The sequence below is a fragment of the Bubalus bubalis genome, chromosome 18 (genome assembly GCF_019923935.1).
Source record: "Bubalus bubalis isolate 160015118507 breed Murrah chromosome 18, NDDB_SH_1, whole genome shotgun sequence".
Classification (NCBI taxonomy): domain Eukaryota; kingdom Metazoa; phylum Chordata; class Mammalia; order Artiodactyla; family Bovidae; genus Bubalus; species Bubalus bubalis.
This window is the reverse complement of record NC_059174.1, coordinates 24894273-24906563: the sequence shown is the minus strand read 5'-3', so window position 1 is coordinate 24906563 and position 12291 is coordinate 24894273. Positions and strand designations below refer to the sequence as shown.

Sequence of the window (12291 nt, the reverse complement as noted above, 5' to 3'; positions counted from 1 at the left end):
AGGGAAATCTCCGAGAGGTCATCTTTGACTACTCTGTCTAAAATTTACCTCGTAGTCATCTCTGTCACACTCCTGTTTTACTTACATATTTCTTTATGGGCCACACCACGTGATATCTGATTTCCCTAACCAGGGATAGAACCCATCCCATCTGTGTGAGCCCTGAGTCCTAACCACTGGACCGCCAACGAATTCCTGGTTGTTGTTGTTTTTAGTTATAGCACTTGTCACTATCTGAAGTTATTTTTTCTCTCCAGTTTATACTTGTCACCTCCAGTAGGAAGTGGGATCCGAGAAGGCCTCGTGTGTTTTTTTGCTTGTGTATTCACATGGCCTGGGATAGGGTCTGACAATATAGTAAGGTCTCAACAATCTCTGGTGATGAATAAACGAAACAATTGTCTGTGCTGGTCTCTATAGCCTGAGGGGTGTGTGTGTGTGTGTGTGTGTGTGTGTGTGTGTGTGTGTTTGCGCGCGCGCAAGTGAGTTTCAGGGCGCAAGTGGAGCAAAGAAACTGTAACTCCAACATCATCTCCCGCTTTCTGACAACCTCCCCGCCCCACACCTAATGGCAAAAAACTTTCCGTGCAATATTTCATTCATTCTGCCGGAGGCTCTGTGAAGAGAGATTCATTCCTCTCCCTGTATTACAGACGAGGATACTGAGGCTCAGCGATCTTCTAAGTTACCGCTCCATCAGTTCAGAAGAGAAGACCACATCAATTGAGTCATAAAAGGATCTCCTTCCACGCACTCCCACATTTCATCCAGACCCTCCCCTCATGGATGCTCGGTCATCTGGGACTCTTTGGGAGTCTGGACACAGCGATGACGATCCTGCTTTAAGGGGAGACTTCAGAGAACTGCAGGAGCTCGCCCAAGAGCACACAGCGCTAGAGAGACATCCAGGAGGGATGTGGGTAGCTTTGCAAGCCTCCGCCAGTTTATCCCGAGGCTCGGAAGCCAACGGCGAGGAGGGCGCGGAGCGATCAAAGCCGCCCCGAATGTGGGGGAAATTGCCAGCAGCCGGCTTTCCAGGGAGAGACAGGTGCGGAAGTCTAGGCTGGTTCTGGCGGAGCCATCTCATTGACCGCGGCCTCACTTTCCGCGTCTGTAAAGAATTGGCGACTTCGTGTGCGGGTCGGAGCTGGACCGGCCGGCGGTGATCGAAGGGTTAACGGGGCGGGTCTCGTGACGAGGGCCGGGCCGGGATTCCTGTAGCACCTGGCGGCTCGCGGCTCCTCGCCCAGACGCCGCGCGTAGCTCCGGGAGCCTCAGCGCCAGCGGGAGCCCCCCGGGGAGGAGCCGCGCAGAAGCCGGCACCTGCCGCGGGAGGGGCGGCGACGACGGCCGGAGCAACCTCGGGAGGCGAGCTGAGGCGACATGGCAGAGTTCCCGTCCAAAGTGAACACGAGGACCAGCAGCCCGGCGCAGGGAGGCGGCGCAGTGGTGTCGACGCTGAGCCCCGACTTGGGGTTCGTGCGCTCCAGCCTCGGTGCGCTCATGCTCCTGCAGTTGGTGAGCGCGCTCGCGGGGCCTGGGCCCCGGAACCGGGTTAGGGTGATGGTGTAGGGGGGTCCTGGCCGGGCCTGGAGGGGTCAGGGACTCCGGAGCTGCCCTTTTTCTTTGCTCCCCGCACACCCCCAACCTAGGCTCACACACGCCCCAGTGCGCCTTGCCTTCCTCGGGGGGCGCTTGTAGGACGGACGCTCCCGGGATCTCCTTGGTACCCTCTCACCGCGAGACGCCCTAGTTGCGGTCTCTTAGAGCACACGCAAGATGTACCAATGTCAGAGTGCCCATCACCAGCGCCCCATCATTCCGTCCCCGCTGGTCACCAAGAAGTCATCCACAGAAGCGCTCACAAACGCCACAATCACTGCGCGCGACTGTTTCTCCCGGACTCTGGCTCTCCCTTTGCCAGGACTATGCCCTCAGCCCTCCAGCACCCCCAGCCTGAGGCAAAGTCCGATCTCAGCTGATCCTCTGCCGAGCTCCGAGCTGCTCCCGGTGGCTGCACCCCAGCACACTCTTCGTCTAATCGAGCGGGCACATCCGGGGGCAACACAGACCCTTCAGTGGGCCCTACGGGCCCCTGCGAGGGAGCCCGACTCATCTAGCTTCCACTGAGAAACCTGCCACTTTCCGGCCGGTTTGGCCCCTGAGGGCCAAGATACCACGCCCAGCGTTGGGGGAGGGTTTGGTGGGAAGGCAGAGGCAGGAATCCTGTATGCAATACCCTCTGTAGACCCCTGCCGAGGCGGATCGATGGGCACACCCCTTTCGGCAGCAGTTTCAGGCTTGGAGGTGTTAGCTTCTCGCCCACCCCCGCCCCGCCCCGCAGTACCCTCTGGTGCCAGTCTGGGAGCTGGGTGGCTGCCCTGTGGGAGGGGCTTGTTGCGTTTTCAGGGGACTAGCGGGAAGATCGGAGAAGGCAATGGCACCCCACTCCAGTACTCTTGCCTGGAAAATCCCATGGACGGAGGAGCCTGGTAGGCTGTAGTCCATGGGGTCGCTAGGGTCGGACACGACTGAGCGACTTCCCTTTCACTTTTCTCTTTCCTGCATTGGAGAAGGAAATGGCAACCCACTCCAATGTTCTTGCCTGGAGAATCCCAGGGACGGGGGAGCCTGGTGGGCTTCTGTCTGTGGGTTCGCACAGAGTCGGATACGACTGTAGTGGCTTAGCAGCAGTAGCGGGAAGATGGAGGCGGGTCAAGATCCATCTTCCGTTAGGGCACCTTCTGCTGTCCCACTGCTCGGTCCTAGCAAGAATGCCAGGGGTCAGCACAGAAGACAGGGGCCCAGATCAAGCTTCCCTCTTTACCCAGGTGATCACACTTCCTCCTGGACCAGTGCTATCTCTTTCCGTTCAGTTCAGTCACTCTGTCGTGTCCAACTCTTTGCGACCCCATGGACTGAAGCACCCAGGCTTCCCTGTCTGTCATCAACTCCCTGAGCCTGCTCAAACTCATGTCTATCTAGTCGGTTGGATGGTTGGATATCATCCAACCATCTCATCCTCTGTCATCCCCTTCTCCTCCTTCCTTCAATCTTTCCCAGCATCAGGGTCTTTTCAAATGAGTCAGTTGTTCGCATCAGGTGGCCAAAGTATTGGAGTTTCAGCTTCAGCGTCAGTCTTTCCAATAAATATTCAGGACTGATTTCCTTTAGGATTGACTGGTTTGATTCCTTGCAGTCCAAGGGACTCTCAAGAGACTTCTCCAACACCACAATTCAAAAGCATCAATTCTTGGGCGCTCAGATTTCTTTATGGTCCAACTCTCACATCCATACATGACTACAGGAAAAACCATACTGTTGACTAGATGGACCTTTGTCAGCAAAATAATGTCTCTGCTTTTTAATAAGCTGTCTAGGTTGGTCATTGCTTTTCTTCCAAGGAGCAGGAGTCTTCTAGTTGCATGGCTGCAGTCACCATCTGCAGTGATTTTGGAGCCCCCAAAAATAAAGTCTGTCGTTGTTTCCACTGTTTCCCTACCTATTTGCCATGAAGTGATGGGACCATATGCCATGATCTTTGTTTTCTAAAATGTTGAGTTTTTTTTTTTAATGTGAATGTTGTTTTAAGCCAAATTTTTCACTCTCCTCTTTCACTTTCATCAAGAGGCTCTTTAGTTCTTCTTCGCTTTCTGCCATAAGGGTGATGTCATCTGCATATCTGAGGTTCTTGATATTTCTCCCAGCAATCTTGATTCCAGCTTGTGCTTCATGCAGCTGACATTTAGCATGATGTACTCTGCATAGAAGTTAAATGAGCAGGATGACAATATACAGCCTTGACGTACTCATTTCCCAATTTGGAACCAGTCTGCTGTCCCATGTCCGGTTCTAACTGTTGCTTCTTGACCTGGATACGGATTTCTCAAGAGACAGGCCAGGTTGTCTGGTATTCCCATCTCTTGAAGAATTTTCCAGTTTGTTGTGATCCACGCAGACAAAGGCTTTGGCGTTGTCAGTAAAGCAGAAGTAGATGTTTTTCTGGAATTCTTTTGCGTTTTCTATGATCCAACGGATGTTGGCAATTTGATCTCTGCCTTTTCTAAATCCAGCTTGAATATCTGGAAGTTCTTGGTTCACATACTGTTGAAACCTCGCTTAGAGAATTTTCAGCATTACTGTGCAAGTGTGTGAAATGAGTGCAATTGATCTGTAGTTTGAACATTCTTTGGCATTGCCTTTCTTTGGGATTGGAGTGCAAACTGACCTTTTCCAGTACTGTGGCCACTGCTGAGTTTTCCAAATTTGCTGGCATATTGAGTGCAGCATTTTCACAGCATCATCTTTTAGGATTTGAAATTGCTCAGCTGGAATTCTATTACCTCCACTAGTCTTTTTTGTAGTGATGCTTCCTAAGTCCCACTTAACTTTGGACTCCAGGATGTTTGGCTCTAGGTGAGTGATCACACCAACATGGTTATCTGGGTCATGAAGATCTTTTTTGTATAGTTCTTCTGTGTATTCTTGCCACCTCTTCTTAATATCTTCTGCTTCTGTTAGGTCCATACCATTTCTGTCTTTTATTGTGCCCATCTTTGCATGAAAATTTCCCTTGGTAGCTCTAATTTTCTTATTGAGATCTCTAGTCTTTCCCATTCTATTGTTTTCCTCTATTTCTTTTCATTGATCACTGAGGAAGGCTTTCTTATCTGTCCTTGCTATTCTTTGGAACTCTGCATTCAGATGGGTATAGCTTTCCTTTTCTCCTTTGCCTTTAGCTTCTCTTCTTTTCTCAGCTATTTGGAAGCCCTCGTCAGACAACCATTTTGCCTTTTTGCATTTCTTTTTCTTGGAGTTGGTCTTGATCACCGCCTCCTGTACAATGTCACGAACTTCCATCCATAGTTCTTCAGGCACTCTGTCAGATCTAATCCCTTGAATCTATTTGTCACTTCCACTTTGATTTAGGTCATACCAGAATGGTCTAATGGTTTTCCCGAAGATGGAGAAGCCCTATACTGTCAGCAAAAACAAGACCACAAGATTGGGAGTTGACTGTGGCTGAGATCATAAACTCCTTATTGCTATCTCTTTCAGAATTCCTCAGATCTCTTCCTGTGAGCCCTGTCCCCAACCTCACCCTCAGGCTTTCTTGGAGGGGCTTGTAGGTGTTTGTCCCCACCCCAGGAAAAAATGTGGAATTGGAATCTCAGTCACTACAGCCCAGAAATCTGCATTTTAAACTCCTCTGAGTTGTCTGGCAGATTCTCTGGGAAGGGAGGGGGAGGGGCAGAGTTTCCCCCAAATTTAAATCTGCTGGTAGGAAGGGCCTGTCTGGAGCGATGCTGAGTGCTAGGCTTCTGGCTGCTTGTGAAGGGAGAAGTTGCCAAGCACGAAGGATGTCCCTGACCCAAGGGTGTGGAAGCGCAGAGGAGAGAATCAGTTCTGAGTTCAGGAAGGCTTGTGAAAGAAAGGTGGCTTTTGACATTGCCCTTTGGGCTTCCCTTGCAGCTTAGCTGGTAAAGAACCTGCTGGGTTTGATCCCTGGGTTGGAAAGATCCCTTGGAGAAGGGAAAGGCTACCTACTCCAGTATTCTGGCCTGTATAGTCCATGGGTTTGCAAAGAGCTGGACATGACTGAGCGACTTTCACTTCAGTTCACTGATATCTGAGGCAGAAGTAGGGAAAGGTCGCCTGCTACAAGGGCAGGCGACTGTGCAGGCCAAGGCTTGGGGCTGGGGAAGCGGAAGAAAAGTGGGGAGCAGGCCTCCCTGGTGACTCAGATGGTAAAGAATCTGCCTGCAATGCTGGAGACCTGGGTTCAATCCCTGGGTCAGGAAGATCTCCTGGAGAAGGGAATGGCAACCCACTTCAGTATTCTTGCCTGGCAGATCCCATGAACAGAGGAGCTCTGTGGGCTACAGTCCATAGGGTTGCAAATAGGCAGACATGACTGAGTGATTGAACACGCATACACACATGGGGAGAGTAGCCAGCAGGTTGATTTAGCCAGTGGAGGGGAAGAAGAAGTTGTCCTCTACCGATCGAGTTCTTCTGGCTGGTCTAAGAGTTAAACTAACATGAAAGAGATGAACATGAGAAAAATCAAACAAGGTTTAATGCTTTGTATACATGGGAGAGACCCAGAAAAACTGAGAAGCTAAAAAAATGGCCAAAGCCCTCCCTTTAAATCCCATCTTCAGCTAAAGAAAAAGAGGATGTTGAGGATGTGAGGTCAGTTACAGGATGTGACCGGGAAAAGCACAAGAAACAAGGGTAAGGTTGTGCGGATTTAAGTCATTGCTTTTTCCATGGATGTGTTTCTAGAGATTTGGTCAACCTCCTCTCTCTGCTACTGTGAGGGAGACATCCTTACAGATGTACGTATTTCTTACAAAAGGGTAAGGAGCCTTGGTTTTCAGCTTTTCCCTTGCCTGCTTTTCTTAGCAAATAACCAGCTTAAAATTGATATGCCAGAAAGATGAGTTTTGGGATGGCAAATTTTGCTCTGCTACACCGGAGTTGAAGTACTTGTTTCTGGGTGGCCAGAAGCTGAGGGAGATAAGTGATGTTGGTTTTCTGTTTGCATCCTTAGAGGGGGTTGGAACCACAGGGGGCTAAGCTGGGCTGAGGATGAGGAGGCCATGGGTTGGGTCCCCCAGGGTTCACTCTTGGTAGACAGGACCTGAGCATCAGCCCCTTTTGCATTTGAACAATGAGACTTGGAATAAGGGGAACTAGAGGGACCTAGTTCCCCTTATTCCAAGTCTCATTGTTCAAATGCAAAAGGGGCTGATGCTCAGGTCCTGTCTGCTGGGCTGCAGTCCATGGGGTCGCTAAGAGTCGGACACACTAAGCGACTTCACTTTCACTTTTCACTTTCATGCATTGGAGAAGGAAATGGCAACCCACTCCAGTGTTCTTGCCTGGAGAATCCCACGGACGGGAGAGCCTGGTGGGCTGCCATCTATGGGGTAGCACAGAGTCAGACACGACTGAAGCGACTTAGCAGCAGCAGAGGAGGGGCCTGCTGTGTCTGCAAGAACTGAAGTAGCTTCCACTGGAGGAGGCTTGTGTCTCTTGATTTGGGGGTCCCTGTGGGCTTAGCAGCCCAGTCCTGAGCATCTGGCTCCCATCACACACAGATGTAGACAGAGGTGTAGATGGAATGTAGGACTGGCCCAGAGAGCTGTGGGGGAGCTTGGCACTTAAGACTCCAGGGACTGGCTGTGAGTGGGATGGCCTTCCTTTGCCCTCCCTGCAGTGTTTTTGGATCCCAGGGTGGGCGGATGAGAGTCTCCCATTGAAGTGATGAAGACCTGCACCTTTTTGTGACTTCACCAATTGGCTTGTGGGAGAAGCTGCTTCCTGAACTGTTTCTCTGGCAATGGACAGTTCCATGGGGTCTGAGACAAAGGGGGCTCCACTCAACAGGCACCACGTCTGCTGGGCAGCCAGTGTGGCTCCCACCACTCAGATGCCAACTAGGCTCCAGGCTCTTTGCTAAGAGCTTCATTTCTTGTATATTCCTCCACTTTACAGGTGAGGAAACAGGCTCAGAGGTTAGTTCTTGGCCCAAGAGCTCATAGAGTGTTAGAGCTGGGATCGAAGCCCCCAGTGGCCTGACTTTTCTGATATGCACTTAGTTATCACACTCAGCTGGGCTCCTCCCCAGCTGGACACTGGGTGTGGTGCTGTTGTGGGAGCAATGGAGACCCCAGGTCCAGTGCCTGCTCTCTGGAGCTCTTGGTCTCTGAGGGAGGTGCTCAAAGGATGAGCTTCCTATGGAGGGATCAGGTGGGCTGCCTGGAGGAGGCAGTACATGGGAAGGTATCAGACATCTGTGTTTCCCAAGATCTGGTGAAGGGTTCCAGATGTGGGAGGAGGAAGAGGGGCTGGGTAGGAAGACCCCAGCTTCCTGAGAAGGAGATGTGTTCTTTGTTTAGTATTAAATGTGTCTTGAAGAACCAACCTCAGTGTTCACTGATTTGTCACTTCCCCCACCCCATCTAGCTCCAGAAATAATATGAAATGGGATATAATATTAAGTCACATATGACAGAAGAGTTAAAGTAATATATTTTTTAAAGTTGGTAGTGTGTGTGTGTGGAGATGGGGTAGGGGCTGACTTAAAGAGAGCTGAGAAGAATCTAGACTCTGTCATAAATTTAAGGCTGTTGATTCTTTGTTGAGTTTCCTAGCAGCCTAGGCAAAAAGGGAAGCATGAATTTATACAGATAGCATCTAAAAAGGAAGAAAAATAAAAAAGGAAGCAGGCATGCCTGGTCTAGAGATAACTCTTGGTCTTAAAAACCTAGAAGCTTTGATGCTGCAGATCTTTGTGTGGCCAGTGGGTGGAGGAACTTTGTGGAAGCTGTGGTTAACTTGGCTGATCCCAGAGACTTATATAGTGTAAATATAAAGTGAAGTGCACATTTCTTCTTCTTCTTATTTTTTTTAATCTTCCTCCAGCCCCGGGGAGAAAGTGATCTCCTGGGTTTGCATGCATGTATGCTAAATTGCTTCAGCTGTGTCTAACTTTTTGCAACTCTATGAACTGTAGCCCACCAGGCTCCTCTGTCTATGGCATTCTCCAGGCAAGAATACTGGAGTGGGTTATGATTTCCTCCTACGATCTTCCCAACCCAGCAATCGAACCCATGTCTTTTATGTCTCCCGCATTGGCAGTCAGGGTCTTTATCACTGGTGCCACCTGGGAAGCCCCACGTGGGTTTACTGATGAAGGAACAGACTTAGAGAAGTTGAGGAACAAGGGCAGCCAGAGGGCTTGGGACAGAGAAGCCCTATGAATGGTCTGTGACAGTAGGGCCATTTGTGTTTAAAAGCTTCTATCCTATCTTTGGGGCTTCCCTAGTGGCTCAGCGGTAAAGAATCCACCTGCAATGCAGAGATGCAGGAGATGTGGGTTCGATCCCTGGGTCGGAAAAGACCCCTGGAGGAGGAAATGGCAATCCTCTCCAATATTCTTGCCCAGAGAATCCCATGGACAGAAGGGCCTGGTGGGCTCCAGTTCATAGGGTCATGAAGAATGGGACATGATGACTGAGTGACTGAACACACACACAATTCCCAGTTAGCAGGTGAACAAACACATCGGAAGCTTCACTTGCCACTTGATGACAGTGATCCATGGGTGGTAGTGAGAGGGTTGGTGGAAGCAGAGAAGCTTGGTTTCAAATCCTGGCTCTGTAATCTTGGACAAGTTCCCTAATATCCCTAAGCCTCAGTTTCCTTGTCTGTGAAATGGTGATGGTGAGATTTTGGGGAAGGTGGAAGCTGATGCCTGCAGAGGGCTTAGCACAGTGTGTGTGAGAATGAAGGGAAATTATTAGGATTCACAGGGTCATAGAAATCTAGGGCTCTTACACTTGCTCCCAAAGGTCCCCAGGTGTCTCCTCAGCAAGAGCTTGTAGGCTCCCAGGGACAGGGAGCTCAGTCTCTCTAAAGGATGCCTGCTGCATCCTTGCACGCCTGGGAGTGTGAGAAAGTCCTTTCTCTTGGTAACCTGGGTCTCTCTCCAGCCCCACGAGGCATGGCAGCTCCTCTCCAGACTGGAGGCAGGACAGGACCTGAAAGTCAGCTCTTTAGCCTGGTGAGACAGTGTTGTTGAGGTCTGAGAGGTACGAGCAGAGGTTGGCCATATTGGATCGCAGTGTTGGGGACTCACAGGGTTTTCCTTAGCATTGAGTTTTGTGGGTTCCATCTCCCTAGGGCAGCATTCCTGATGCTGCGCGCTCCCCACCTTGCTCCATGCTCCACTGTAGGGAGCACAGCAGCGCCTGTATTGTTAGCTCCACCTACATGCCCCACTTGTGGTTGGGGGATTCTTGAATGTTTGGAGTCAATTTGTAGTTATATAACCAATATATGGACACATTCTCCTTAAAAAGCAAAAACCTATTACAGATAAGACTAAAATTATCCTTGGATCCCCTGCCTGTCTCCCCAAGGGAACTGCTGTATTGGGGTGTTTCTATTTCTTTTTCCCATGCATTTGAAAAAACACTGATGGCTTAATTCTGTATCCTTTGTTCAGTTACTTGTCTTATACCCGGTGCACCTGCATCTCTTCGAGCTGTCTCCCTCCTTCTTAACCGTTCAGGCTATTCCAGAATGTCACTGGTTGGACCCGAGTTCATTTAGCCATTTCTCTATTGATGGGCCTGGTTTTTGTTTTGTTTTGTTTTTTATTTTGGGCTTCCCTTGTGACTCAGCTGGTAAAGACTCCACCTGCAATGCAGGAGACCTGGGTTCGATCCCTGGGTTGGGAAGATCCCCTGGAGAAGGGAAAGGCTACTCACTCCAGTATTCTGGCCTAGAGAATTCCATGGACTGTATGGAGTTGCAAGCGTCAGACAAAACTGAGTGACTTTCACTTCACTTTTTTTATTCTTTGTTTTTTAAAAACTTTTAATTTTGTTTGGGGTATAGCCAATTAGCAATATTGTGATAGTTTCAGGTGAACAGGGAAGGGACCCAGCCATATGTATACATGTATCCATTCTGCCCCAAAGTCCCCTCCCATTCAGGCTGCCACATAACATTATATAGCATAACAGTGCTGTACAGTAGGTTCTTGTTGGTTATCCATTTTATATGTAGCACTGTGTAAATGTTGATGGGCCAGTTTGTTTTTTTTATGCTTTTATTCTTTTAAAAATATATACAGACTTATAGCAAAAACACTTCAGCAGTCCAAAGGGCTATTAATGAATACAAAGGGTTATCAATGAATATATAATCTCTCATCCTGGTTGGGTCACTGCCCACACCCCCATCCCTGGCCCTTGCCGGAGGCATTATGGGTGTGACATTCCAGGGTGAGTCAGTGGGTTATTTACACAAAATACAGGTAGCTCCACCCCACCTGTGCCCTTCCTGTCTTTCCCTCCTGGCAATATACCTAGGGATGTCCTGTATCATTGCACAGAGAACTACATGTGTCTTTCTTTTTTAATCCTTTCTTTTCTTAATTTCTTTAATAGATAATATATTATCAACAGTCCAGAATAAAATAGAATGGGAAAGAGCACCTTGAGCAATCTCTGTCCCCTTTGGTTAGAGTTGACTGCCCCCATGCCCACTCTGTTCTATTTCCTGTGTATACCCCAACCTCTCCCCACCTTACCCCAGGGCTATCATCTAACCAGGTGGTGCAGTGGTAAAGAATCTGCCAGCCACTGCAGGAGACTTGTTTTCAATCCCTGGAGAAGGAAATGGCAACCCACTCCAGTACTCTTGCCTGGAAAATCCCATGGACGGAGGGCCATAGTAGGCTACAGTCCATGGGGTCACAAAGAGTCGGATATGACTGAGCGACTTCACTTCACTTCACTTCCTCCCTATAACCTTTACAAGTGCTGACCCTTTATTCCCAACTTACAACTAGACCAATTCCAGCTCATCCTCAACACCATTGAGGACATCTTTGTGCCATTTCTTTGCAACGACTTTTGGGCAGTAAAACCATTTGGGAAACTATCTTGGAAGGGATGGGATCTAAAATTCTAAGTGTAAATCTTGATCAAATTGTGTGGTGGATTTTAACTTAAGGGTAAAATTTTGGATAGGATGGGAGTTAGAGACATTATCTCAGTTTGGATCTGAAATGGGTCAGGCGGCATCAGTCCCAACCAATACCCTCCTGGGTCTCATCGTCCAGGATTGGGAAAGATTCAGACTACTGGGATTAAAAACAAAGACACTTGTTAGGCTATGTAATCATATTTGGCCATGACATGAGCTAGGAAGCCAAGAAAAGTGGAAAAAGTGAAAGTGAAGTCGCTCAGTCGTGTCCGACTCTTTGCGACCCCATGGACTGTCGCCTAAAAGTCTCCTCCGTTCATGGGATTTTCCAGGCAAGAGTACTGGAGTGAGTTGCCATTTCCTTCTCCAGGAGATCTTCCTGATCCAGGGACTGAACCCAGGTCTCCCACATTGTAGGCAGACACTTTACTGTCTGAGCCAGAAACTAAGATAAGTGGCCATTAAATGGATCTCTGAGTTATGATACTATAGTGCAGCTAGATTTATATTGTAGAATTGGAGTGAGCTTCCATATGTTCAAATTTTCATGGCGTTGTATTTATACTGCTGCTGCTAAGTCGCTTCAGTCGTGTCCGACTCTGTGCGACCCCATAGTCGGCAGCCCACCAGGCTCCGCCGTCCCTGGGATTCTCCAGGCAAGAATGCTGGAGTGGGTTGCCATTTCCTTCTCCAGTGCATGAAAGTGAAAAGTGAAAGTGAAGTCGCTCAGTCGTGTCCAACTCTTCGAAACCCCATGAACTTCAGCCTACCAGGCTCCTCTGT

At 49.1% G+C, this 12291-nt stretch overlaps 1 protein-coding gene across 1 annotated transcript in view; it reads left to right on the top strand.

The window, feature by feature from the left end:
- The first annotated feature begins 906 nt into the window (after window positions 1-906).
- The window catches only part of LOC102393391 (plasmolipin), a 30043-nt gene continuing 18658 nt past the window's right edge, over window positions 907-12291 (top strand). The window contains exon 1 of the mRNA XM_006059061.4: window positions 907-1518. Within this exon, the coding sequence (XP_006059123.1) occupies window positions 1384-1518 (135 nt within the window). The 5' untranslated portion in view covers window positions 907-1383. The remainder of the gene's footprint in view (window positions 1519-12291) is intronic.